Source organism: Etheostoma spectabile, chromosome 10 (genome assembly GCF_008692095.1).
Source record: "Etheostoma spectabile isolate EspeVRDwgs_2016 chromosome 10, UIUC_Espe_1.0, whole genome shotgun sequence".
Classification (NCBI taxonomy): domain Eukaryota; kingdom Metazoa; phylum Chordata; class Actinopteri; order Perciformes; family Percidae; genus Etheostoma; species Etheostoma spectabile.
Window position 1 is genome coordinate 16,094,669 of NC_045742.1, and position 27,790 is coordinate 16,122,458.

The following is a 27,790-nucleotide window of genomic DNA, read 5'->3' on the forward strand; positions in this document are numbered from 1 at the left end:
GCCTTTTTGGAGAGAATGTAAAGACCATTGTTTTTTTTTATTCTTTCTTAGGTGTGCTCGGTGCAGCTGTCAGCCAGAGATCTGGAGAAGCATACTGAGAAGGAGTTAGAAAAGTGGAGGAGAGACAGACCCTCATCCACCTTCGACCCCAGAGGTCGCTGCCAGGGTTACCGGATGGCATGGGCCAGGGCTCGACAGAACGAGGAAGAGCGGGAGAGGAAAGCAAGAGAGAAAGGGAACCTGTCCGTCCCTCTTGCTCGCTCGGCCTCCACTCTCTCGCTGTCTCCCTCCCTTCTTCACAAAAGGTGGAGGAAAGGGGGAAAGACGAACACACGCGAATGGGAAGGTAACAGCAGAGTTGTGAGGCATCTATCAATGGGAGCAAAGGAGGACTGGAGGAGCTGGGCCGAGTTAAATTTCAAAAAGGTGCAGGGCGTTCAGGAGGAGGAAGACTTAGTTTTAGAGGAACATAAAAAACAGAATGAGCCGAAGCTCACAGAACAAACTGAACAGAAAGAACTTTTAGAACGTGAAAAGATAGAAATCCTGAACATGCCAACAGAGCATGTAGAAGAAACAGTCATTGTAAAAGAACAGATTAAACAAGTGGAAACAATAATCACTGTAAAGGAGGAACCGCAACTCAAAGAGACAGAAGAAAGCAAAGCACTTTCAAACCAGACCGAAGAAACAAATGTTGAGACCGAACTAATCCAAGATCCAGCCAAAGATCAGACTGTTGAAAATATTATTCAGCCCACTGAACACAAACAGGGAGAGGAGCTGGACTCTTATAGCCAGTCACAAGTTTGGGAACAGAGTCACAACAGCAAGCATTTGGAAATTGAGGTAAAAGACGTAAATAAAAAGACAGAAAAACAAGTGGAAGAAAGTGAACATACCGCTGCTGTGGGGGGAACTCAGACTGAGATACATAAAGATGCCTATGCAGATGAAAACAAAGAGGTGGAGACGCAAGATAGTGTATACTCAAGTGAGGAAGATATGATTCAGGTTGACATGAAACCAGAAGAGAGCACAGAAACTGAAAATGTGGACACAGTGACAAGTCCAGGCTTAGAGACAGACAGTAAAGCGGAAGAACCAACTGTCAAAGATCCTACAGTAGAGACAGAGACACAACAGCAACAGCCAGAAGTGATCACAGAGACAGACGGAAGCCCACAGAGAGATACATTTGAAGAAAAATACCACAGCACAGAGTCATTAGCAGGAACAGGCATGAACGAAGAGTCCCACACCCAAACAGAGACAGCAACTAATGTACTGGCACAGACCCAAGAACAAGCAGAGGAAAATGCAGCCACACACAAACTGGAAGCTGAAATAGTACACATAGATTCAGACCAACACATAGATTCAAAGACAGAAGCAGAAACATTAATACTTTGTTTACCTAAATGCATCCAACCTAAACACGGCACCGGCTTAGTAGCTGATACAGAGACTGAAGCAGAAATACTAGTTGCAAACGACATAGTGAGGGAGTCACGTGAATGTGATGTACTAGCATCTGAACCTACACAGGAGGAAGAAGAAAGAAGTTTGACTGCACACTCAGATGCACAGGTTGACAATGATCAAACAGAAACTGAGAATAGTGACTTGATAGCACCTCCTTGCACACAGGCTGAAGAAGTGACTCTCATGGCCGAGCCTGATGGAAAGACGAGTTCAGTAGAAACGGGTACCTCTGAAGAACCTGCACCTGAACGACCAACAAGCCAGGTCACTTTGGGTGATGTGGTTGAGGAAGAAAGCACAGAAAATGTTCAAGAAAACCCTGAAGTAAAAGATGTCCTGATTTCTACTAAACCAACAGACTCTTTAAATACTGACAGCAACCCACAAGTCCAAGACAAAGATTCCCACCTTGTGAAAGACCAAACTGAGCCCAATAACAGCAGCCTGACACAAGCCCCCGGGCATCGAAGCAGCCGGTCTTCCGGAGATTTGTGCGTTCGTAAGTCACCCAAATCCCGTGGGTCCAGGTTAGCGCGTAGACTCTCTGAAGATCTCTTCATCATGCCAGAGAAAACTGGCAAATCACAATCTACTCTCAATCACCCAGAAGTTAAACACAGTGAGTCACAGTCCAATCCTGGAGCTGCAAACCCAACCCAAAGTCCTCCTGATGTGACTTCAGAAGTCACCTCGTCACCGTTTGCAGAAGTGACTGAGAGGACAGCGGTACAACAGGAGCCGCTGCCGCCTCCCAACCCCTCTAAACGTTTTGGTCTCTTCTGCAGACTGAGAGGAGAGCAGCCTAAAAAGGCAAAAGGGACACCCAAAATTCAAGTCCCCAAAATCTTGATTCAGGACTTCAGTGATGGATCAGGGACGGGGAAACAGGTTGAGGAAGAGGGGGAGGAGAAACTGAGCTCCAGGGAAAGGAGGATGAGGCGGAGGGTCCGAGAAAGAAGGGAGAAAGAGGAAGAGAGGTTGAGAAAAAAGAGAGAGAAGGAGCTGGGGAAGGAAAAAGAGCAAGAGAGTAGGAAACCGCAGACAAGGGGAAAAAGTTTCCAGGTGCAAAGAGAGAAAGGGAGCAGTGACGTGACTCAACATGCAAAGCCTGGATCACAGACACTTAGACATTCTGCTTCTAATGCTGAATCTTACTTTTGACAAAATAATAGTCTTGTTACTGTCTCTAGAGGAATGAGGTGTTTTACTCAGTGCTTGAGACCTCCACATCCACTTTCTGTTGTGCGGAGATTCCTAAATCTTTTTTTATACTTGAACCTTTTGACATGTAAATAAAAAATAAATAATGTTTACATACTTTGAAAAATATGTTTTTTTATTTAGAAGAGCTTTTTTGTTGCACCTTGATCACAAACCAAACAGATGTAAAACAAAAATAAATTGGATGTGTTTAAAGTCCAGTTTCACATAATCCCATATGTTGAAGTCCACCATTCATTCACATTATATTCCAATAAAACGTTGTAACTTACTAGCAGTGGCTGTTTTGTACACTGTCTTTGCATATTCATGCCAATGTAATAAAAAGAATCCCTGTACAACACTTACAGGCCAGTTAAAATAAAAAAAGGGTTCCTTTCATTTCAAGGGCTGCAGGTGGCATGTGTGTAAATATAACACTAGTCCATCCATCTCATCTCTTCTTATCCACCAGTCCACTGTCACTCTATTTCACTGTACGTCATCCTCACTGTCACTGGCCAACACTTGTTGACTTGACACCGGTTGAGTGCTTATCTGAGAAGATGGGGGAAGCACAGATCCGAAGAACAAGGAACAGAACTGTGAAAGGAAAAATAGTAGTAGAATATTATGGAAGTACATTTCATTTTAAATGTGAAACATGTAACTTCTGCAAGTTTTTGCCAGCCAATTGTTAACTAAAGCCTAGTCCTGACGTGATTTGGATGAAAGCGCAATCATTTGCTTGAGTCGTTGATATTTCTAACCGGAAAAATCGTGTACCCCATGTCTGAAATTAGTTGTGTACTTTGTGAACGCCCACCTCAATATGACAACATTTAGCAACAAGATATTCAAGTCTTGGAGTGTGCAGTCGGCTTCAGTAATTGTTCTACATGGAAACTCAAGGCAGTCTCATCAAGCTGTCAATGTTATGGTGCGTTTTACAACCACTTTTATATAATTAATTGATTTATGATTTGAAAGCAAAGTAAGTTGGATAATCTGGAAAGCTATTTAGCCTCATCTCCTTTCGTTATAAATTTATCACCCAGATTTTTCCAGTTTGAGCATTTTAATAAGTTGATGTTGATATGTGGAAACTAAACCATACCTTCTTATTAGGCGGTCTGCCTGAACTGGTTGTTTCCTCTTCCTCTTCCTCCTCACTGTGTAGCCTTGTCCTGTGACTGGCTGCAGCAGTCTGTTTTGAACATATGGAATCAGCAAATGGGGGTGTGGGCGGACCTGTAGCTGAGGGACCTGGTGCAACACTAGTATCCATGGCAATGAGGTAGGAGTCTATGTCATCATTCATGAAGTCATCAGGAGGGGGCAGTGGCGGTGTGTGTGCTCTGAGGAGATAGACAGGAAGAGAAATATGACATGAATGAGGAAGAGAAAAGTAAAAAAAAGTCTTCATACTGAGCTTCACTGACAGTGACACCGCACTTACATGCAAGTTAATGGCTGTTCTGTCAGAATAGACTATATCTAGTACGCATTGTGTTACTGTTTTATAAAGATGAAGGTTTCAATGTTCATCCGGACAGATTTTTAGTCCTGATATCAGGCAGGAAATCCTTAGCATTTATGGTGAGGAGAAGCATAACCAACAAATAAAGACAGACACCTTATATCTTGTGTTCTACAATCTACAGATTGGGCTGGCTGGCAGGTTTGATAAATGTGTGTTGTACACATTTTCAACAGAGATCACAGATAGTTTAAAATACCAACTAAAATACGGCAATCCTCCTAGTCCAACATGTCTATTACCTAACAAATGCTGCATTTAAGAGTGAAGTGAAGATTGTGGATATGTTCACTCATGCCCTTTTGCTACATTTACAACACCCGTACGATTGTGAGATTTCATCTTAATAGACATTTTTGAGGAATACATTGCTGTATTTGTCAATTTGATGAAACTATATTACCAAACTTGAATTAGATTATGCCACAGACCAAATGTGCAACAGCTGGACAGGTGCAAAAAGCAAGCCGTCCCCAAAAGTAAGCCATCTTAGAAACGGTTGTCGTAGCATCGCGGCAGAGTAAATGCTGGCTGAGGATTTCCTGCCTGTAATTAAAATTAAAGAAACCATTTGGATGAATGGCAAAACAGTTTTATTGTCACTTTATTCAACCATCGGTCTTTTCTAAGACTACCTGAGAAGGAAAATTCCAGCCTATAACAATGTTTAGTTTGCATTCTGTTTCATTGGAGTGTTACCGTCTACTGTTGTTTTTTTTACGGTGGTTAGGGTCATCAGAAAGTGTGGCCAGCACAAAGTTCCCCTCCAGGACACTGTCCGTTACTGAAAGCACTACAGGGCTGACACACACAGACACACACACACACACACACACACACACACTAAATGCCAGAAAATTGTTGTTATACAAGTGATTAACTAACATCTGTATGTGAGTATGTTTACCTGCCGGGTTCATCAAAGTACATAGATATAGGGAGACCAGTAGACTCTGCAAACACTAACAAACCCTGGAGGAGAGATGATAAAAACTCACTTAGAAAACCTCCTTGATCAGTAAATCAATGCAACAAGTTTTTATTTAAATAAATATCAACCACAGCAGATTTCTGGTGGTTGAATAATCTTATTGTAAGTTGTTTTGAATAAAAGAGCCAGCTAAATGAATGTAAGGTGATGGGATGTAAAACTGTCTGATAATCCTCCTCAGTGTCTTTTCTTTCTCTGGTAACTTTCCCAATCTTATCCCACCTGACTGATCTTCCTATTCTGTTGCTCCATCAACCATCTCCTTTGGACTTTGTCTCACCCGTAACTCCTTCAGACAAAAGGTGACGCTGTTGTGAGCTTGGACGGCGAAATGGTCAAACTCGTCTGAAGCCAGACAGAGCTCTGTCAGCATGGCCTTGGACTGGTCTGAGAAGGAAACAGGCAGCAAGAGATACAGAAAGATGAAAGAGTGAATGGAGAACAGAAGCAGAAACAAGTTTCAAAACATTTTGACTAACCTTAATTTTCTTAAATTCTATTGCTGAAATACTACCTTTATTGGTTAATAACAGCCAAAACTACACATTGCAATTATGCTGTTTTGCTTTTCTAACTCATAAGGGCACCACAAACCCATCCTCTTTCAACATCATTTCTCCATGTCAATAATAGCAACTTTTTTCATTTTTGTAGTACAAAGCTCCTTTAAAACCACAATGACTCATTACAGCTGTGGGATAAGTAAATATAATTAAATACACTCAAGCTATGTTTCTTTTTCTATTTAGCTTTTTCTTCTAATATAGACATTTTTTAAATGTCTGGTTAGGGCTGTACTGGCTAAATACGTCATTTGAAACTTCTGTATAAAAAACAACTCTGGTTTTAGCAAGTTGTGTCACACTAAAATGTTAATCTTCGTGATTCTAAAATTACTTGAATATTTTATTCAATTTTCTTTAATTATTTCAGTGTTAAATCAAACAGAATTCATCTCATGACACTTTACAGATGGAGTAGGTCTAGAACAAACTCTAACCATAAATTACAGAAACAACAATTCCCCCCAAGAAATTAGTGTACAAATGTATTATGACTTTGGAAAACACAGTCAAATGTTATCAAGTATGTTTGTAACTTGAGGATGAAAAAATAGTCACCTCCTTCTTCCTCTACATGGTTCCTGACCCACATTCGCTCATCACTCACTGACACAGTTACTTCTTCTAGAGATGGAGGGAAGTGCATGACTGTGTCCACCAGCAGCCTAAAAGCAAGGGAAGACAAAAAGTGAGCTGTGACTCCGAGCCACAAAAACAGCTAAGCAAAAAACAAAAAAATAACACTACTTGTGGGGTTTTTTTAAACACCAATTACCAGGCAAAACCACATACACAAAATTCAAAATGCCAGGCTGAAAGAGAGAGAAAGATCAGATCTCTAGAACAAAGAATGCAGAATGATTTCACAGACCTGGGATGGGATCTGAATACATTGGCATAGCTGTCTTTATCAAACACTGCCTGTAAGCTTTCACTGTCCTGGAAAGACAGGTTATGTGTCTTCATGAGGCCTGCAGAGAAAATACCAACAAAACACTTTCAGTACAAAAGATGTGCACAATGACTAAAATATGTGTCAGTATGACATGATGAACTATCATCAGAAATCATGTAATCCTTTTGGAATGAGCCACGTAAAGCATTGTGAATCATCTGAGCAGGAAGTGAAGCACAGATACCGTGTTTGCAGTGCAGGGTGAAGGTGAGGCGGTTGTTCTGATCGTCCAACTCGATGTGACACTTTTCCACTGTCTTCTCCAGAGACGCTAGAGACCTGAATACGGCCTGTACACTCTGACTCACACATAGAAGAACATAAGAAGGAGAACACATAAATATACACAAGGGGATAAGATTATGGCTATTATAATTATCAACAATTCAACTGCTTGGTGGCACATACCATGTTTATCCTTTAAAAAAGAAAGCACAGCGATTTTGCAAAATGTACACAAAGATAACAAGGCCATACCACAGCAGCAACATGACAGGAAACAAAATGTCTGAAGTTGAGTACAGAAAGGAATCATTTATTTTAGATTCTGCTCTGAATGATGTAATCGGTGATGCCCAACCACGGGTACTGGTGGGGTACACAGAAAGACTGTGGAGTAGCTCAGCTACAAATATATATCCTCACACAACTAGGATGGCGTTGGTGTGATGCTGAGCTTTAGTACATTTATTGTCACAATAACCAATAAACTACCAGCTGCACAGGACATGCCTCACACCTAGGGCTGCTCGATTATGGAAAAAAATATAATCATGATTCCTTCAGTCAATATTAAAATCACGATAATTACTTCTGGAAAGATGTTGCAATTACTGAACTTAAAAAACTGTGGGAAAAGTTAAGTAAATCAATAGAAAAAAAACACATTCAACAGAAATTTTCCTTAATACTTTTCCTATTTAAACTTTATTTTTTCATTCAGAACACAAGAGAAAATACGAGTTTACTTGCAAAGCGCAATGAGCTAAATAATTGTTTTTCTCGATTGTGTTTTTGTGATCATTGGGAGCCTAAATCGTAATTACGATTAAAACTTGATTAATTGCACAGCCCTACTCACATCTGAACATCATCTACTGTGAATGAGAGTTTGTGAAAACTAGCGAGCACATGCCTTTCAAAATGGTACTATGAATCTACTGACAAAAAATTTAAAACAAAAAACAGACAGCTCCAGGATCACTGTGTCTTGTATGAAAAAATGTTGTAGTAATATCAAAGGACAGGTGGTGTTGTTGAAGGAGTACTGGAGCTCATCAGACAGAAAGTTGGGAATCACTCACATAGAGGATTACAGCTGATGTAAATGTATCGAATGACATTTAAACTGTATGAAGCAATTAATTGAAGAACCATAGCTCATCTCTTTCTCTCACCACACCTTTATTGCCATCTTGCAGCGGAAGGTGTGCCCAGTGTGGACGGTGTACCTGTACAAGAAATGGGAGGGGAAGTTGGCTTAAATAGCACAAAGAAATGTGATGTTCAGTGACTCACTTTCTCTCTCCAACACACATCACAATGTCATTTGGACACATGCACACAGTCTGCACCTGCTGAAGAAGAGTGGTGCGAACAGGAAACAAGCATATGCCGACCGAGAAGAGTTTACAGACCGCAGGGCCAGCTACGAGAGAAAAAAAAACCGAAATCAGCATCATTCATAGACACAGTGTACACCAACAGGAAGCAACCAGGCTAACTGATATGCATGACAGGAGGAAGTGTTGGTGTAGCTATATGACAGTATCAGAGCAGCTCACCCCATCTTCCTGAGGCTCCACATAGAGCTCATCACCGATCCTGGACAGAGAATGGATGGCTTTGGCCAGTACTGCAAGGTACACGCACACACATTCACAACATACCGGTAATTACAATTGACAGCTAATTATTATTGTAGCGTTGCTGTTGTTCTAACTAAATATAGGTTTGAAAAAGCAGGATGGTTGCTACCTTTTACGTTTCCACCCGTCACGACACAGTCCATTTCTACAGACTAACGTTAGATAGATAACTTAGCGTTGACGTTACTACTTTTCCGTTAAGTTAGCAAACTAGGCTAAAAGTTAGACGAAACTAGCGGATAAACACCACCAAGAAGTAAACCGTTTAATCGTTTGCACACCCAGCAGAAATCCACCTAGTTCCGAAAACATATTCCGTTCAATAATAGCTTTATTTTTAAGTATTCATTTCAACAGCGGTTTCATTAGGCAGCATCTTGCACCAGCCTGTGCCTTGTTTACGCCGCCATTAACCGCTTTCTTCGTGTTGGCCAATCAGAGAGAAAGAAACTCAAAGCCAAACGCATGCGCACTGTGCTGCTAAATTTACATTTTTTTTCAGCTGCATAACATGTGGTTAGATATTTACAGTCAATCTCAATCGTTTTCGTTCTAAATGCATGACCGTAAATGAAAATATTTGATATGGGATTATTGTGGAGGGAAAAACATGTAATTAGTGTTAATGATATATGAAATGACTTCTAAGTGTTGGAAAGCAACTAAGTGCATCTAGTAGTCTACTGTAATGTAGCCTAATTCTGAGGTAATTGACTTTTTGACTTTTTTTTTTAGGATTCTACTAAAACTATTAAATTGTATTCAACAGTTAAGAACTGTTTTTAGATTTTTAGCTCACAAAAAAAGCAATAGAGTTCACAGAGTTCCTGTGAAAGTGGTTATTACAAGGGTCATGCTGGTATTTTCTTATTTCTTTCAATCTGAAGACACATAAATAGCAGCTGCTCACAAAAATATCCTGTAATTGCAACTCAAGGGTCATGATGGGAAGAAAGAGGGTGTGTGCACATGTGTGAGCGAGGGAGCCAAGGAGATAAATGGAAAGGAAGGGCAAATGGAAAGTTGGACAGAGAGAGAAAGAGAGAGAGAGAGAGAGAGAGAGAGAGAGATGTCACTGTCAATGCATTATCTCACCTCACTGGTCTTTCTCGTTGGTTTGCTTTAGCTTTGGTGTTTGAGGAACGCTGCCGTGCTCGTCTCTCCGCCCATCACCATTGATATAAATGGCTGAAGAGGTGTGACTAAAACAACATATGTGTACGGACATTGAGGACGTTGGTGAAAGAGAGAGACTCAGAAAAGACACGAGTGGACAGAAGTCAGGAATAGTTTTGTGTCTGGCTCAGCTTTGTGCCAAAAACAAACCAAACAGGACTGCTGCTGAAACAACTGTGGATTATGGAGGAGTGGAGAAAAAGAATCATTTCTATCTTAGCTGAGGAAGTTGAACCGAAAGAGATGGACCTGTCTGGATATTTGCGCTGAGAAACTGTTGAGAAGATAACCGAAAAAGATTGAAAAATGTAAACAAAGGGAAACAACTATCACAGGAGTCTTAAGGGGTGACTTGTTTCACACACAGCCAATTTCTTCTGTCATGGTCTCCACTCTCTTTTAAAAGCAACACATTACATAAGACTGTGTGGAATCCATACCTGTTCAGCAGACTATATTGTTGTGTTTACATGCGCTCATGCTTTTCTGTGACTTCTGGATTTAATACACAGCAGTGCTGTTACTAGATGTCTCAGTCACATAATCCAAAAGACACTCAGGCCTTGCTGCAGTCCATGCTGCAGAGACTGAAGCTCCAGCCAGGAAAAGAAAGCCAGGCATACCTGCACACACCTGTACCCACCACGACTGCTTCCACATGGAGGCAAGATGGAGAAAGAGCTGCCACCAACATCCAGAAAGTAAACAGCAGTCCTGTAAATGGCTTTGAGTTTGGCAGTAACGGTATCCCCTCAAAAGAGTTTGGGACCTCTGCTGCGGACAGTAACTTTGGCCTCAAAGGTGGGAAAATACAGCAACCAGGTGGCTGTGAAGTGGATAGGAATCTTTTTTCCTTCCCCTCCCAGAAAGACAACATTGATGGTGACACGGGGGAAGACAGGGTGTTGGGACAGGCCACACTGCCTGGGATCACCCCAAGAGGAAGAGGGCAGCTGTTTCCTGCTGAATCACTTAAGGATGCTGATATCACTTCCTTTGAGAGGACTGATAGGGTGAGTTTGGGCAGTTCTGCAGAGACAAAACACATCCTGAGCAATAAAGATGCTGTCACAAGCATGGGACAGAATCCGGACCTACAAGTCTGCAAGTGGTCCTTGAAGCCCGCTAATGTTGACACAGGAAGTAAATGCAATGAAGTGTTGCACATGAAAAATAGAGAATTTGGAGCTTCAGCACAAAGTAAAGACATGCAGATTATCCCAACTAGCAGCAGCTCTAGAAGAAAGCCGCGACCATCTGAGAATAAAACAAAGAGATGGACTCAGAAAATCAAGGAGAGATGGAAGGACAGGCCTGGGAGTTTTGGCAAAAAGGCAAAAGTAGAAGGAGGGAGAGTAATGGTTAATGACAGTGAGCAAGGGGCTGAAGTGAGTAGTATTTTATTTAAACTTTTATGTTGTGATTTAAGTTTCTTATGTCGAAATTCAAAAGATGAACTGAAAAATGACACTCAAATTTTACAGATTTCCACTCAAAAACAGTTATTGACTGCAGGACATCTCATCAACACACCAAATAAAGAGGAAGAAGGGATCCTCCCTTCAGTCCACAGCAGTGATCGCAGTATTGCCCCTCCTACACACACAGAAGACGCCACTAATGAAGGAAAGATGAGGTAATTTTCCCACAAATGTTGCTAAAAAAATACTCTCTAAGCAATACTGAAGTCAGCATCACACAGGCTTAAAGTTCTTACAGTCAGTTATTATTTTTTTGTTTAATAGTCTCTCAGCCCTACAGCAAGACTAGTAAACTATGTGAGGTATTTCTGAGACGTTTCCAACCATAGCTAGTATATTAGTTAAATGTCATGTTTGTGGTCTGACTTGCCAAACACACCCCTGTCACTCACAGTATGTGTCATCGGCTTCTTCAGTCTCACTTTCGTGGTGTGATGAGTCTCATGAGATTTTTAAAAATTGCATAACACAATATAAATGCCATGAAAAGAAAACATCATCAAACACATACATGCTTACTTACACACCAAGATTCTCAATCACCCTTAAAAGACCATTCTTGACAAGGGATGAGACTGGATATTTTTCTTTTAATAAGGTTTGTCTTTCCTACCGTACTGAATTTGGTACTCAGCATCAAGCCCATTTGCTCAGAATGAAGACATTATATCTTTAAAGATTACACATATACTGTACACATACATCTACATGAGTATAATTTCATTTTTTAAAGGCTTAGTAATTTACTCAAACAGCTGGGCACAATAGTTTTTTCCCCCGCAAATGTTACTCAAACAGGACAAAATAGTGAATTTGTTGGGGACTATTTTCAGCTGTGGATCAATACACATGTGGTGTACTAAGTATATATGGGACTGACTCAAAACACAAGACAATTATTGTTTAAACAGATGAATAATACATATTTCATGTGTTTTAAAGGCCCAGCAATTCCCTCAAACAGCTGGGCACTACTTTTTAGCAAATGTTACTAAAACATGAGAACAAAAGTAGTTGGGACTATTCTCTGCAACAGAGTGGTTTGGTTTGATCATAAAACAACCTACACATAACACACTGGTCAACATATTCACCAAAAAATAGACAATAACACAAAACAAAGACACACAAAAACACAATACAAAACATTTACCAGCAAATAAAGTAAAGCAAAGTAAATTGGAGCATGACTGATTAATACACATGCTTAAGTGCGTATTTAAAGCATTACAGTGTAAGTAAGATTTATTCAAATTAAATGAAATTGACTTGATTTGATTCTAATTCCTGATTTTAAGACTGAGGTCATTTGATGTACTCACAGAGTTGTTTCTCTTGTTCCAGATTGAGCAGTGACTTTGAATTTGGCCTGGGCTCGTTTAGCTTGCTGGAGGAGATTGTCACTGGTCAACAGTGGGCCAAGTTCATAAACCCCAACCAATCAGCCTACTCAGCCAATCAGAGACCATCAGAGCTCCAAATCCCACCAAATCCTCATGATAGTGGTCAATCATATCTAAATTTGAACCAACAAGGAGGTGTGAACAACCAGTGGAGCTTAAGGGAAACTGAGGCATCACCAGATTTAGATTTGAGTATGGCACAAATATCTCCTGATGCCTTTCAAGCTGTCAGCATGGACGTTTCTGAAGGAAAACAAGCTGCAGTACGGGATGTTCACAGTGAGGCCGATCAGTCAGAACCAATGGAGCATGGACACACCTGTAGACCTCCTTTATTTGTAAAGGTCAGATCTAAATAATAATGCATCATTTATTATTTTAACAGAAGTTATTTGATTAAGAATTAGAACTAAATCTAAAAAATGGAACCAAAGTGAAAACACATTTCTAAAGAATTTTACTTTCATTTGTAAGTGTTCACCCTGTTATCTGTTTTCATTTGCAGCCTGAAAATATTCTAGACAAATTAGCGCTAAATAGCAGAGTCCACCTCAACAGGAAGAGACAGCATCAGTCAGCTGAGAGGAGAGACGAGAGGCTACAAACTGAGAAAATAAGTAATGGAAAAGAGGCATACAGAGGTCAGAACAACTTCATAATCTACATAATCATGTGTTTTTAATCAGCAATTTGAGTTTACAGAGGTTAGATGTTGTCAATGGTAACTGAAATGATGTTCTGTTGAAGTTGGAAGCTCAGTTCTCTTGTCTTTTGTGTCACACACAGAGGGGTCCATATCTTCACTGAGCCTAACAAGCAACCACGCGATGGAGGAGACAGGAGAGTCACAACATGATAACATCAAGCCTTTATACACCCGGAACTCTAATCCTCCACCTCTCTCTCCATCTACTCTTTTTGCTCCTGCACCCCGGGGTGTCCTCAAACATTCCATATCCCAGGAATCACAGTCCTCAATGGGAACAGTGACAAAAAGGGTAGGTTTAAAAAAGGATTTGGTATCACACTGCCTCCTTGTGGTATAAAATGTAAAAATACATACAATATACTAATTCTAAGCAGGTTTCAGTAAATTGTGTGTGATATGAATAAAGTACCATTGTGTGGAATAAAAACAAAATCTTACTTTTGAGTTTTCTGCGTACTACTCTCCCACAGAAACACCTCAAAAAAACAAAAATACTTTTAGAATTTTTGGAAACAAAGACACAAAGTTGCAGTTTGATTACCTTTGCATGGGGAATGTATTTATTTGAAACAGTAAAGTATGCATAGTGTATTCTCACTGCATAGTGCATACTTTAGATGAGTATTTACCGTATACAGTTAGCGAAGTACAGTAGTGTGGAACTGGGAGATGTCATGTGCTGCAGTTAGATGAAGTTGAAAAAAATGTTACAGACTTTTGATATATTTTTCTGCACAAGAACTTAGCAACACTTTACAGTTTGGTATTTCTTTCGAAATCATTTTGTAATCATTTCCAAGAAATGTAATTTGGTACTAAATACAATTGAAAAATAGAAATTTCCTTGAAGAAATGCTTAATTTAAAACCATGTAAATAATCATTCATTATTCTTTTGTTATATTTTGTGTTTGCCTGGAGACAAATATGACAGTTTTGTCAGAGAGTTCGGAGTTTTCCTGAAATAACACACCAACTGTAACACCTTAGAATGGCAATAGTACTTCTGTCTTTACCTTCTGTTCATCTTTCTTTTTCCTTTTTATCCACTCCTCCTTTTCTGGATCAGAGGCGAGTCGAGGTGAACCGGCGGGTTCGTTTTTCCGAGGAGGTGGTGGCCATAACGCCTCCAGAGCTGGACCCGGATGCCACAGACTCAGAGGAGGATTCAGGTGCAGAGGAGGACTCTGTTATAGAGCAGGAGTGTGAGCAGGAGGAGGAAGAAGAGGAGCAGGCAGGGACAAAGAGGGTGGAAGCACCAACACGCCGGCCTGCTCTCCCTGCCTGGATACTGGCTCTGAAGAAGTGGAACACAGGGAAGAAGGACAGACAGGGACTGTAAAACTGCATTACGCATAAAGGCTCACAGACATTCTTTAAAATGATTTATTGTGTTCTTTTCTGGACACCTAAAGCACCACTGTGTCTTATTGCTCCTCTTGCCTTTCTACACCACCACTATTCAAAATTATAATTCAGCAAGTGCTGAGAGTATTTCAAGCCTTTGCAGCTAGAGCCATTGTTTGACCCTCAACTGTTTGTTTTCTGTCCATGCTCTCTGCTCTGTCTGTTTCCAGACTGGATTATACTCTCCCAGTGTGGCATCAGCTGCATATAACTGTTTAGTCGATTTGGTTGCTGGTGTAAATATTCTTCAAGCAGCTTTTATCAGAAATGTTGTGTTGTCCTCCTTTTCCTCATACTTAAATATCACACTGACCAGCAGCATACTGGCTAATGGCTCCCTGTCCAGCCATCCTGGGAAATTAACCCCAAAGGAGGAATGAGTGTTGGCTGAAGCAGTGGCTGCAGACTGTCGGCTGTTCTCGGTTCAGGTCTTGAAATGTTAAAAGCCCTATTTTAAAACCATTTTCTCGCGGAGTTGGAGAGAAACTATTAGCACAGTTTGATGGAGTTGTACAGTTTAGTGTGTCGTGATACTTTCATTGACATGATAGATATAGTATGAAGTAGAAAAGAAGTATCAAATCAATTCCTCAATTGGTATCACTTTAAGGATACAGGTATTGTTACTGCATCAAACATTTTTAAACGATACCCAGCCCTAGTTAACACACATTTTGTCCGCATTTTCATCCACTCAAAATGAAAAACTAGATAACAAATTTCTTTCTCTGGCTTACTCATCCCATTTATTAATTCTTCTAAATAGGGATCATCTATGTCATGTCATTATCTCTTATTATGTTATCATGTCATCATCTATTTTCATGATTTATTTTGCCTTCAAATACTGTTATATTTGTTCCTTCTGTGCATAGACAAGCTGTAGCTTTGCTTCAAGCAGTGACCAGACACAACATTCTGAGATGTGTACTTTATGGTGCTGTGTATCATATTCTGTCATTTCCATTACATGCATTATATTGATATAATTAGAAAATCTAACTAACTGCTGTCAATTCCTCTGCGGTCTCCATTCACATTTATCTTCTCTCATAAATCAATGTCAGAGCCATTAGGAGGCTCTTTAGCTGATCTATTAGTGCCCTGGAGTTTGTGTATGACAGGAAATACAGAGAATTACGTAAATGTCTGAGATGACAATGCATGAGTAAACCAGAGAAATAAACAGATACAAAGATAGTAATAATACCATTTTGGATTGGAAAAAGATGAATTACATTAGGCCATTAGTCTGAACAGTAACATCTACTGTGCGTCATCATGCAGAAGTGGTCTAATGGCCCATTTGTAAACCTCAACCACACATTTGTCCCACTGCAGCCCCCTCTTACTGTATAACACACACACACACACACACACACACACACGCACGCACGCATACACACACACAAACACACGTTAATATTATTAATCATGTTCTTATGCCATTAGGAGACTCTTTAGTGTTTTTATTGTGCAGGACAGAGAAGTAGGGCAGTTGGTGAATGTGTGAACATGACAAGAAAGAGACGTTCTTAAAAATGTTACGTAAATAGTATATTATCAGCAGTTTTCGTTTGTTTATACATTTATTGCTACAAGGTCACAGTTCTTTCCTTGTGACTCCCACTAATTGTTGCAAAATTGCAAAGATGGCAACACGTTGTCCTTCTCTATACCAAATTCCATAAACTAAAACTGACTGCAAGATCCTGACAACCGGAAAAGACAAAAAATGTCTTGCAATAAGGCAATAGGGCAATAAGGGAAAAGAAAGAGAAAGGAAAGTCCTATTCTTCAGATTGTTGTTGTTGTCAGTCAGATAGGTTAGTCAGAGGTAGCAAGGGACATGGCTCCGGAATCATAGGAGCTCTTGATACATGGTTTGAGTGACAGCTGGCTGCCTGGGCTCTGAGCAATGGATGCTTCGATCTGAGCCTCCGACACCTGGATGGACAAAACAACGAGGGAAGTCTGTGAGGAAGATTTTACAGGAAAGCATACCTGGACTCTTTGGTGAAGGTCATTCTGCCATCAGCATCTGTATGTATTGGTAGTCAAAATGCACAATCAAAACATGCATTACCTCTTCAAACTTCTTGGCTTTGTACTGGGCGGCCCCTTTCAAGAAGTTCAGTAGGATAATGTCACAGAGCACTGTACCCTGCCGACACATAAAATAAAGTACAATCAATGCTGACAGCAAACATGAAAAATACATTTTTATTACCTTTAGCCTATCACAAATCCTTACCAGTCCGACAGAGGTGAAGGCAGCTACTAGGTTGATTAGTGTTGGGATTGTGTTAAACTTTCCTGCCTGGAAGAGATTAGGTCAGTTTAGATGACCGAACGTACTAACAGTCCCACGCATTTAAATATACTTATCTTTATTAGCTCCGCCAAGGAGGTTATGTTTTTGACTCAGTTAGTTCGGCTTTTAAAAACAGCGTTTTGCATAACTTGTTTGCTGACAATCAACTGAGGTTCTTAAAGATGACAATTTCGATATACTTACAGTCATGAATACAAATTTTCAATGAATAGTTGCTGTCTTGTTGAGACTTAGATGAGAAGATCAATCCCACTCTCAAATTTGTATGGTAAAAGTTAAGCTACCGTCAGCAACCAGTTAGCTTAGCTTAGCCTGAAGCTCATTAATGAACATGTTACCTTTAATTATTTATTCTTAACAGTAACCACATTCTAAAAGAACAGGCTGTCAGGTTCAACCTGTTTCTGGTATTTTTGTTAAGCTAAGCTAACTAGACACTAATCCTTTATGTTGCTGTTTTAAACAATTTATGGTATTATATAACTTTAAAGGACACATTTAAACATGTTTTTAAGTTAACAGTTTTGCAATAAATGTCAAGTGCAATCCCTTAGAAATGTGTTTTTTAAACATTTTAAATTTACACAAATTTCAAGGTTGCCACAACACTTCACACAACTCACATTGCCAGTGACCATTACATCAAAGCGGATTGCAAATGCTTTGTGAAGTGTCCGAAAATCTGTCCCATTCTCTGTCTTGAAATATTTGGCGAATCTGCATTCAAAGAAAAGACAAAATGAGACTAAAGAATAGAAGAAATGAAAAGATTGAGTAGACATCCAGAGTAAAAATCAGCCTCACGACCTGAAGTTGTAGCCTTTAGAGATGGCATTCTTGGCAAATGGTGCATCCAGTCGCGTAAATGAATACTTGGGTACACAATAATCAATGTTTAGGTCCAGGTTACACTTCCACTCAATGTTAATTCCTATTTCTCCACCCTGAAAGAGAAGGATCAAGAAAACAGATGCACCTTGAGAAGGAAGTGGTCAATAAGGTGGAACCGACTAGTGTTTAGAATTTAGCCTGATTCTTATTTGCTCAAGTTTCAGCAGTCACAATACACTTTTCTCTCTACTGTTGTGTTTCCTTGTTGTCATTTTGTCTAATAAAAAGTTATTAAAGTGGTAAAGTCAAGCTATCCAAGTTAATAAGTTTACTAACCTGACAGTTAGCAAACATTTAAGCTTTTTAGGATAGGGCATTCGCAAACAAGTTTATAGAATTATGCAGTTTATTCGAAAGATATAAAAAAAAAAAAATTGTCAGATCGACTCCTGTCTCATAATCTCATGTCTTCAAACTATTCCGCTTTTGTGGAACAGTTTCTGCGCAAACAGAAGAGGTTAAACAAAAGTAATTGGTGCAACACAGTAATAAACTGCAATAGCATCCCTTATTTTGGACTCTCCAGATCACTGTCCCTTCAAAGGTCAGCACTGTAAAGAGGGCTTGACGATCAACAGCGTGAATCCGCAGGGCAAAGTCTTATGACACTTTGTTTGATTTATTTCCTGTGCAGTTGCAATATTTTAGCCTTGATAATAAAGAGATAAGAAAATTTTGAGAAGGAGATAGGGGATCGAGGAGGAATAAGACCTGGGATGCCAGGGTATCCACGGACTGCCCAGTATAATTCAGCACGTCCCCCACACGAAAGATGGGGCAGAAGGGGTGCTTCTCCGGGTGGTAGGTACATCTCTTGATCTCTGTGGCCGTCATTGTGGTGGGAAAGTTCCCTCTAAGAGAAAATTATTTCATTTTTATAATTAGCAAACAACTTTTTTGTAGTTCTTGAAAGGAGCATGTCTCAGGCTATGTTTTTATTATGTACTTTCAACACTTGTTTTCAGCTGCATAAATTGGAGAATGTGTGTGTATGCAATCTTGTGTGTGACCTACCTGGTGACATTGAAGAGTGGAAAGCGAATACTGTTTTTGATGAAGATGGTGAAGTTGTTAACATCTAGCATCGGTTGGCTGGTCAGGATGTTGACAGAAAAGGAGGGGTTAGGATGACACTCAAGATCTGTGTGTGTGTGTGTGTGTGTGTGTGTGTGTGTGTGTGTGTGTGTGTGTGTGTGTGTGTGTGTGTGTGTGTGTGTGTGTGTAAATCTTACATCTCAACCTGGTCATTCTCAGCTGGACACCATCCCTCAATCTCACACCGACCATTCAAGGTGTCGTTGGAGGTTTGAATGCAAACACCTGTTATTACCCCTGGTTTGTATGACAGAAAGAGAGGAGGAGTGTCAGCTAAAGGGAAACACAATAACATGGTCATACCGTGGCAGCCATTACTTTTGTACATTACTTTTAATGTTACTTTACAGACTTTTAGGGGAAGTAACTGAACAAAACCTGTATATTATGTGTAGACCTGACCCTTATTTTTAAGACACAATGAATGGGATTTAAAAATTACAACAATTTTCAGCCTGAAAAGTTCTAAAGGTATTCCGGGAGTTATTATAAATAAAAGAATGCAGAGGCTGAGTGCTTAATCTGTTAAACTGGTTAAATTGCACATATATACTGTATATATAACTAGTTTAACGGATTAAGCACTCATTACATTACTTAGGTTATTTTTGTTAGTTTGGAGGAGCAGGACATTTTGAGTGTGACGTGTGGAAACAGGCTAGTTTGTGAACATGTGTGCCATTGACAACAGCCCACAATCCATCTTTTTTTATCCAAGATTTTTTCAATTGGACATTCATTTTCAGAACAAAAAAAATCCTAATCCTGTCTCAGGGATTGTATTAGGCCATTTCCTGTCTCCCTATGACAAGAGTTTGTTGTGTAGTGTGAAATTCATGAATTTAAGATTTCCGTAATGTAGTTTTAACAGTACAGTGATCTGTGAAAGTCTTTGGGAAACCTGTAGTGTGAGTTTAGCTAAAGTTTCTCTTTACAAAGATACTAGACTAGACTCACCGTTAGTAAGGACGCTGCCAAAATGCTTGTGGCAGTCTTTATCCGTGGTACAACTAAACCTTTCCCCAAACTGAAACACAAAACACAGACACTTAAAATTACATCATACATACACTTATCCAAAATTATTACCAAACATGGCAATAGAACATTTTGTAATAATGAGGCAAGTTAAAAGATATGTGACCATGTTCCTTGAATTAGACTTTCTAAGGACTCTTTTCTATGATTGCCCTGAGAGCTCTGGAGTTACTATTGGAGTTCTTCTAAAATCAGGTACACAAATCAAATATAATACAATAAATATCGAAGAATCAAATCAACAAGTATAATAGCTAAGACATTAAGTGGAAAAATAAAAGATTAGGGCAAACATTTGTAAAAGGCTTTAAAAATAGGTTTTTAGAAGTCTGCAAGCTTTACGTCATAGTGCAGGGCTCTGACTGCAAAAGCCACGTTTGGTCAGGAAAGGGAAAAAGAAAGTGTTACAATGCACTGGAACCGATTGGTAACCAATGATTTGAATGTGTTCTCACCTCTGCACATTTTCCTTGAAACTGATTTTCTGTGACTATGAGTTTAGTCATGATGCAGAAGATATCTGCACCCTGAAACACAACAGATACTGTATTTTAATGTAATGCAAACAATGGTCAAAATGTGCTGCACATAAAAAAATGTTCAGCTCATAAACTGACCGACAGCTTGTTCACAATAAAACAGATTTGAAAAAAGAACACACATAACAAAAGTTTATGGATCAACAATGGCCTAATGAACTCAAATCATTCTTTTACATGCACCTCAAACCACCACCAAACCTTAACTTCCACCTTAAAGGTGCCCCCCCACACGTATTTCATTACTTTTTGCTAATGTCTGAAGTCCTACCATGGACTGTAACATTTTTTGTGGAAAAGATCCCTTGGTTACCTTGTTTAAAGCCAATCTAGTGTGGTGTAGAAAGCCTACAGAAAGTCTCAGTTTATGCCAGTTCTCATTAATATTCAACAAGCCAAGCTGCTTGACTCTGATTGGCTAACAGCTAGCCAATGAGAGCCTGGTTATCAGTGTCCTTTACCCAGAGCAGCTGGGCGAGCTCATGAATAGTAATGAGCTCAGGCAACATGACATCAGACTGCCCAACTTTTGTAATTGGTCTGGTCTCTCCGCTTATTTCTTTTCAGTGGCTAGAGCTGACACAGGAGGTAGCAGTTCATTTTCACATTCACGACATAACATAAACACATATGGACCTAACATATTTTTAAAAATCCAAGTAAAAAACGATGCAAGGCACTTTTAAAGGAGTTATGTTTGTAGTCTGTCCGATAAGGAACCTCAGACAAAGTTGAAGATAGTTATTTTGTCCAAGGTCATGCTTATGTTTGTGTGGGCCTTAACCACATGTTATCAGAGTCACACACCTGTGGGGGGTACACATAGTCGGCCACATCCATCACACGGTCGTTATGGTAACCAAAGCCTTTTACTTTGGTCATCACAGAGGACTCAATGCCGGTATCGGTCACCTGATAAGCTTTCTCGTGGATGAAGACCCAGCTGCAGGACACAAACAATTTAACAGAAGGTCAAGAGTTCAGTTGAAGAAGTGGAGAGCATGAAGCGTCTTGTTTCTGCATACAATAACTCGTCAAATTCAGTCTTCATTTTTTTATCAAAAAAATGTGTTGATTAAACCTCTAGTCTAAAAATGTACTGTATTCTAACTTTCTTTACCATATCACATAACATGGTTCACTTACGTCTGAGGCAAAGAATTGATTGCTGCTTTAATTAAGCACTTCAACAATGTAATCATGCTATTTTCAGCAACTGATTGCCCTGGATTACTCATCCAAAGCTATACAATTGTTGTTGTGTAAATAATATTACTTTGTTGAACAGACCAGACCTAGGTTTCACCTAATGATAAATAGGAACTAAAGCCTCAGATGTTGGTCTGTAGGAACTGCAGCGTTTATTTATGGACAAACTGAGACCTACATTGCACAAAGAAATTACCACCTGACAGCATTACTGTTAATTTATTCTCTGTTCCGATCGGCAACAGATGTCTTCTCCGATCCACCCTCTCTTTTCAGCAGAGCTCAGATGTTAAATCTTGAAGTGAAACAAATGTCCTCCATATTGTGTACTCCTTTCTGTTATTTGAGTAGTTTATCTTAATTCAATTTTAACTCAACACACACACACACACACACACACACACACACACACACACACACACACACACACACACACACACACACACACACACACACACACACACACACACTACAAATCTTGAGAACAGAGTGTGTTGTTAAACAACCTTTTTTAAATTGCATGCTTAACTACTGAAGGCAATGATAATACATAAGAGGTACCAAATGGGGTTAGAAATAAAATATGATAAAAACTGTACAAAATTAAAGTATTTATTAATTGCACTACCAACATGTGCAAAGCTCAGATGTTTTTCCCTGAAACATAATTTAAAAGTTTTGAATTTGGGGGATCCTTGTGGTCCACTGATCTAAGATGTTTAATTTGATCGCAACATCCACAAGTTTAATTTTGGCTGTCTCTAACCTAAAGATAATATTCTTTTATCACATATTCTCTGCAGCGCTCAAGTAACATTTACTCAGGTTCTTTACATTCCTGCACAATTTTGAGGTACTTCTACTGTACTTTTATGTTACTTCATACTTTTACACCACTAACCTTTAGAGGGAAGTGTTATACGTTCCACTCCACTACAGTTACCAGTTACACTAAATGAGTTAAAATGATCTCACTCTTGACCAGATTAACATTAACATGCTGCTTACAGGTTCATGCATCAGCAATAACCCTCAAATGATTTCATTCATGATAATGTTACACTGACAGGGGACATTCTGCTGCACAATAATTGCTTTCACTTTTGATACTTTAATAACATTTTGCCAATAATACTTCCTTTCTTTTACTTAAGTATTTTTTTAAAGCAAGACTTTTACTTTACTTACTTAGTTACTTTTTACTTTTACATTGTTGTATTGCTACTTTTACTTACTACAGGGAAAACCGTTAGAGGATATCCCAAAAGCTGGCCAGATAAAATCTATCTGCAAAAAAACTATCTGCATGGCAAGTTTAAAAAAAAAAGTACATCTGTAATTTGGGTGAACCCAACCTTAAACACGAGAAATCTCAGAGATTCTAATTCCACAACCCCCGGAAAGGACGGATACAAAAACAAAACAAGGACCCACTATACATGCATGACAAAAAACAAAAAACATCACTGACCCGACAAAATATATGATGATGAGCAGCTGTACGAGCCGGTTGATGATGCCCACAGACCAGCTCTTGACCACCACAGACTTGGTGGTCTCGTAAGTGAAGAAGTCAGTGACGTAGCCCAACATCACGGAGCCCATGGCTGCTTGTTAGCGCAAGTCAGAGAGCAACAGACAACGGGCCGGGTCCTCCTGAGTCTGAGAGAAAAGTGCAACTCCTGTCCAGCCACAACAGGTGCCTTTAGGGAAGTGAAGTGATAAAACTGTATCTCACCCCTGATTCTAATAAGAGAAATCACACTGGTCCTGTCTTTCACTCACTTGGTGTGGTCTGTGTTCATCTGCTTCGTTGCATGTTTGATGGTTAAACCTCACTGTCCCTGTTCTCTGTGTTTCATTGGTTTATGACACAAACTGGACCTCCTCTTCCTATACTCATATGAGCCAGAGGATAATGTTAAAGTATCCTTCTTTCCCTCCCTCTTTCACACACACGCACACGCACACGCGCACACACAAACACACACACACACACTTTTCCCTGTGGGACAGCTGGTGCGGCTGCTCCTCCGTGTCTATGAAAGGAAGGAAAATTAGGTCTCCTGCCCTCCCTTCCCAGCGCTCCTCATCCCATAGTAGTATTATAGCTTTTATCTAAAGTACACTTCCATAATTTATTCATTCAGTGTTAATGAGTGACTCAGAGGGAATTTACTATAACAACCCTTCACATTTTACTCACAGAATCATAAAGCATGCAACATCATAAATAAAAATAATGTATTGCATTACCTGTTTATTTGTTTGGTTTATTTATTGGTTTATTTCACAGGCTCTTCAACAGGCATTAAATGGGATAGTTAGTCAAAAGGTTTGTTTTCATTTGTTCACTCTGGTCAAAAGTTACAAATGCTTCTCAAAGACTATTACTTAAACAAGAAACGAGTATACTAGGGTATAGGTACATCAGCTGTTTCATCGTTTATGATGTTGTTTTTTTAAACCTCTTGACTCATCAATTATGGTAATTTGAAAAATATGCCTTTGCTTTTAACGCATTCAATCACAAAGTGAAATGGTGAAACAGCAAGATGCGATTTCATTTGTTTTAAAATACATTTACCTAAATTGGCTGTTCTTTTAGGCCGTGTTTAGACTGCCAGGCCAAATATAATTTTTTTTGGCATATCCAGATTGATTCTAGAAATCTGCAAAATAGCCTCGGAATGGAAATTGTTTTGGTGGAAAGTACGTTCAAAAGTTGTTTTAGTCCTGCAACAGGTTGGACAAATAGTCTAGCTAGCTGTCTGGATATACCTTACAGAGATCTGAGAAAAAGTTAACCATAGTCCTCATGAATCGACCAAAGTTTAAAATGCCAACACAAAGGAAGCCCAAGGCAATATCTCGCCTAAATAAGTGAAATCTGGCAGAATTTCCATCTGCAACGAAACAATCTCGGAAGTAGAACGTCACGGATAGACTAGTATGTCTGATTTCTCTGGGGTCTCTCAACTGTTAAGTAGTCTTATCCTTGACGCTACACTTTGGGGATTGCTCCGGTGCCACAGGAAATTCCACCAAATGTACTTTATGTATTTTCCGTTTCCTTCCCCTTTCTTTGTATTGGAATTTTAAATTCGGTGGATTTATCAATCAATCAATCAAAATTAATTTATATAGCACTTTACAGCAACCAACAGGTGTACTAACTCATAAGTGACATAAAATTAGAATAGAATATGCTGAATATTATTGAAATAGTTTCAGAGTTACAGTTTGTCCACCAGGAAGCACTAACAAGTTTATCTTTAAAAATGTAAATGTTCCGCTCAGTACAAATGTCACAATTCAAGGCATCCTTAAGAGATCCCAAAAACGTTGAAAAAAGAATGTAAATATGTCATAAATGTCAAAATGTGTGACTGGTATCATCCAGGAAGAGAAAATGTTTCTATAAATTGCTGACTAATTGTGTTTTTTATATTTATTTATTATTATTATTATTTATTCAGACTCGTGAAGAAAGTACCATGTTTGACAAATATATGAAAATAAACATTTTTAACACTACAGACAGGACAGATTGGAAGACAATCAGGATCAAGTTCATCTGAGATCTGAGATCTGTCATCTTTCTTGAAAGTAGCTGTGAAAACTTCTGAAAGTGTCATATAACTTTAAATGTAACCACTCAGACAAAAACAACTGTTAAATGTGTGTCCATTTAACGTCATTTTGTTCCTTACAGTAAAGAAAAAAACAATCTGATTCTATACTTAGGGATTCCTATAGGAAGCTTGATGGACTGTAATGAATTATAAACACTGGTATTGACAACTGTAAAGTCGTTGCGACATATGATACAACCACTTCTCAATACACTTACAAGCACCAACAGCATTATTGCCTCTCACATCAGGATGTAATGCTGCAATGACAGTGTTTGTGTGTGTTTGTGTGTGTGTGTGTGTGTGTGTGTGTGTGTGTGTGTGTGTGTGTATGTGTGTGTGTGTGTGTGTGTGTGAGCGCGTGTGCCTAGAGACTTTGTCATTTCTTAAGTGGGTCCATTATGTTTGTGGTCAATTATTGGTAACCTAATACAAGACAGGATAAATACACATGAACAAGCTTTCAGACTGCATGTGACTAAGTTGTTTCTCACAAAGACTGTAAGCATTCCTGTAATGATCAACGATACTGTGAAACATATACAGTTCATCTACAAAGAGACGCTATTTGTGAGATTGTAGATGCGGACACACATGACATGCGGAAGGACTGGAGGACAATCCAATGGATTTCTTCGCGAATGGAGAAACCATCGTGAAAGTGATCATCATTCAACAATAAGGAATCTGTGTAAACACAATCACACATAATCTGTCTTTGACCGCTACATTTAGGACATGCCAGCACACAAACATCTCAAGATCATGTGACCATAACCGACACAGAAACAGAAACAGTTGAAACATTAACTTGACAAATTGGCAGACAATTTGGTATATTCATGGTTCCCAGACAATAAAGTCTAATTACTTTGATCCCCCAACGTTTCAGTTAGAACCACCATAAGATTGACATTTGTCATTTTGGGTGAAATGTCTAAACAACTAATTGATAGATTGCCATTTAATTTGGTTTAGACATTCATGTCCGCCTCAGGTTAATCACTTTTGTGATCCCTTTGACTTTTCATCAGAGGACTGAATTAAGGTCAAAATTTTAAATACTTTTTTTTTTTTACCAAATTCCAAAACAAATCAGCCTCATATGTACTTTTTGTTTACCGCTAATTAGCAAATGTTAGCATGCTAACACACTCAACTAATAACATTATACCTGCTAAACCCCCACATGGCAGCACTGTCATTTTGAGCATTTTAGTAAATTGATGTTAGCATTTAGCTCAACGCACCAATTCACCCAAGTACAGTCGGTAACACTTTATAATAACTATCATTGATAGATGGTAAATTGATAGTTAATTAATCTTTAGTTATGTCATTTTACTGTTAACAATTAAATTATAATTAATAAAATATTGTCTGCCTATAAGAAATCATGCTGGTTTGAAGGCAAAGGGTAGTAACACCAAATATGATGTGATTTAGATTTTTCTTTTGTTTGCTCACTTTTCATTTTGTAAATTTATAAAAATAACAAATAATTATTTATATTTTTGAAAGCATTCTTAGTTACATACAATATGTATGTATGTATATGTATATGTATATAGATAATGTTTTTATATAATTTAATGAAAAGAAATGTATCATTGCTTTACCAAGTACTATTTAACAAAGTATTATAGTCATCTATTGCAACTTTATAATAACCATCCAAGCACTGTTTATAGATGGTTTACAAACCAGCTAGTAACCTTTAACTTAACCCTTAAGTGGAATATATATACTGTATATACATGCTGTATAGCTAACTCTCTCAAAAATCAATTCAAATGACTTTGTGAAAAAAGGAATTGTCCCAAAGGGGTTGTTCTGAGGACACCCAGTCAGTGTTACTGCAGCAGGATGTGCAAGAAGAGTATCTTATCATCAAAACCAACACTGTCCAAGTGGAAGTGAACCACACATCCGGGAGTGTTCGGCTCTTGAAAACCATCCTATTTGACCCTAATATAGCAGCCCTTTTACAAACCACCATGTACTTAGGCATTGGACTCCTGTTTGTAACCACTGTCTCCCAAACATTCACTAGTGTTGCCATTTAACTTCCAGTGATAACACACAATCTCAAACCACCCTGCCTGGTTAAATGGGCCTGATGTACAACACTGCAGAGAATAGCAATTCAAGGGAATGTCCAGAGTAAGACTAGGGTAAGAACAAAGATCTCCCTGAGCTGCAGTGCCATTTTAACAGTGGATTGGTGGACGCTTTCATGTGGTAAAAAATACCAGTAAAATGTATAAATGA

General features: G+C 39.0%; 5 protein-coding genes across 12 annotated transcripts in view; 2 read left to right on the forward strand and 3 right to left on the reverse strand.

The window, feature by feature from the left end:
• The window catches only part of tbc1d10c (TBC1 domain family, member 10C), a 7,164-nt gene extending 4,517 nt beyond the window's left edge, over nucleotides 1–2,647 (forward strand). For both annotated transcript variants that reach the window (XM_032527172.1, XM_032527173.1), the window contains exon 10: nucleotides 52–2,647. In XM_032527172.1, the coding sequence (XP_032383063.1) occupies nucleotides 52–2,646 (2,595 nt within the window). In that variant the 3' untranslated portion in view covers nucleotide 2,647. The remainder of the gene's footprint in view (nucleotides 1–51) is intronic.
• ran (RAN, member RAS oncogene family) overlaps nucleotides 1–3,278 on the reverse strand; it is a 17,232-nt gene extending 13,954 nt beyond the window's left edge. The window contains exons 1-2 of one of the 2 annotated variants that reach the window (XM_032527240.1): nucleotides 3,265–3,278; nucleotides 903–907 (exon numbers count right to left, since the gene is read on the reverse strand). The gene's annotated coding sequence lies outside the window, so the exon portion shown is untranslated. The remainder of the gene's footprint in view (nucleotides 1–902; nucleotides 908–3,264) is intronic. The other variant, XM_032527241.1, reaches the window with a different exon arrangement.
• rad9a (RAD9 checkpoint clamp component A) overlaps nucleotides 1–8,979 on the reverse strand; it is a 26,031-nt gene extending 17,052 nt beyond the window's left edge. The window contains exons 1-12 of one of the 3 annotated variants that reach the window (XR_004333693.1): nucleotides 8,712–8,979; nucleotides 8,519–8,589; nucleotides 8,309–8,382; nucleotides 8,137–8,185; nucleotides 6,919–7,033; nucleotides 6,651–6,750; nucleotides 6,338–6,444; nucleotides 5,497–5,603; nucleotides 5,133–5,197; nucleotides 4,925–5,026; nucleotides 3,803–4,043; nucleotides 3,127–3,288 (exon numbers count right to left, since the gene is read on the reverse strand). Coding sequence is in view for 2 of the 3 variants with exons in the window: in XM_032527217.1 (XP_032383108.1) it covers nucleotides 3,178–3,288; nucleotides 3,803–4,043; nucleotides 4,925–5,026; nucleotides 5,133–5,197; nucleotides 5,497–5,603; nucleotides 6,338–6,444; nucleotides 6,651–6,750; nucleotides 6,919–7,033; nucleotides 8,137–8,185; nucleotides 8,309–8,382; nucleotides 8,519–8,589; nucleotides 8,712–8,745 (1,176 nt within the window). In the remaining variant the exon portion in view is untranslated. Of the gene's footprint in view, nucleotides 1–2,803; nucleotides 3,289–3,802; nucleotides 4,044–4,924; nucleotides 5,027–5,132; nucleotides 5,198–5,496; nucleotides 5,604–6,337; nucleotides 6,445–6,650; nucleotides 6,751–6,918; nucleotides 7,034–8,136; nucleotides 8,186–8,297; nucleotides 8,383–8,518; nucleotides 8,590–8,711 lie in introns of those variants that run through there. The other 2 variants (XM_032527217.1, XM_032527219.1) reach the window with 2 other exon arrangements.
• zgc:113229 (uncharacterized) lies at nucleotides 8,377–15,969 on the forward strand. 3 transcript variants are annotated; one of them, XM_032527189.1, is made up of 7 exons: nucleotides 8,377–8,596; nucleotides 10,306–11,166; nucleotides 11,263–11,414; nucleotides 12,604–13,006; nucleotides 13,165–13,303; nucleotides 13,449–13,660; nucleotides 14,440–15,969. In XM_032527189.1, exons 1-7 carry the CDS (start codon nucleotides 8,570–8,572, stop codon nucleotides 14,710–14,712), a joined length of 2,067 nt encoding a protein of 688 aa, XP_032383080.1. In that variant the 5' UTR covers nucleotides 8,377–8,569; the 3' UTR covers nucleotides 14,713–15,969. The 3 variants fall into 3 exon arrangements, with proteins under 3 accessions (XP_032383080.1, XP_032383081.1, XP_032383082.1); XM_032527190.1 differs by having other exon boundaries at nucleotides 13,168–13,303; XM_032527191.1 differs by having other exon boundaries at nucleotides 11,281–11,414.
• A 610-nt stretch (nucleotides 15,970–16,579) lies between these two features.
• Nucleotides 16,580–23,749, reverse strand: p2rx3a (purinergic receptor P2X, ligand-gated ion channel, 3a). Of its 2 annotated transcripts, XM_032527213.1 has the most exons (12): nucleotides 23,356–23,749; nucleotides 21,483–21,618; nucleotides 20,592–20,663; nucleotides 20,056–20,125; nucleotides 19,236–19,335; nucleotides 19,018–19,095; nucleotides 18,715–18,856; nucleotides 17,920–18,056; nucleotides 17,736–17,829; nucleotides 17,032–17,097; nucleotides 16,864–16,941; nucleotides 16,580–16,724 (listed from the first exon to the last, which is right to left on the reverse strand). In XM_032527213.1, the coding sequence occupies exons 1-12, from the start codon at nucleotides 23,487–23,489 to the stop codon at nucleotides 16,605–16,607; spliced, it is 1,227 nt and encodes a 408-aa protein (XP_032383104.1). In that variant the 5' UTR covers nucleotides 23,490–23,749; the 3' UTR covers nucleotides 16,580–16,604. The 2 variants fall into 2 exon arrangements, with proteins under 2 accessions (XP_032383104.1, XP_032383105.1); XM_032527214.1 differs by lacking the exon at nucleotides 17,032–17,097.
• Nucleotides 23,750–27,790: the final 4,041 nt, after the last annotated feature.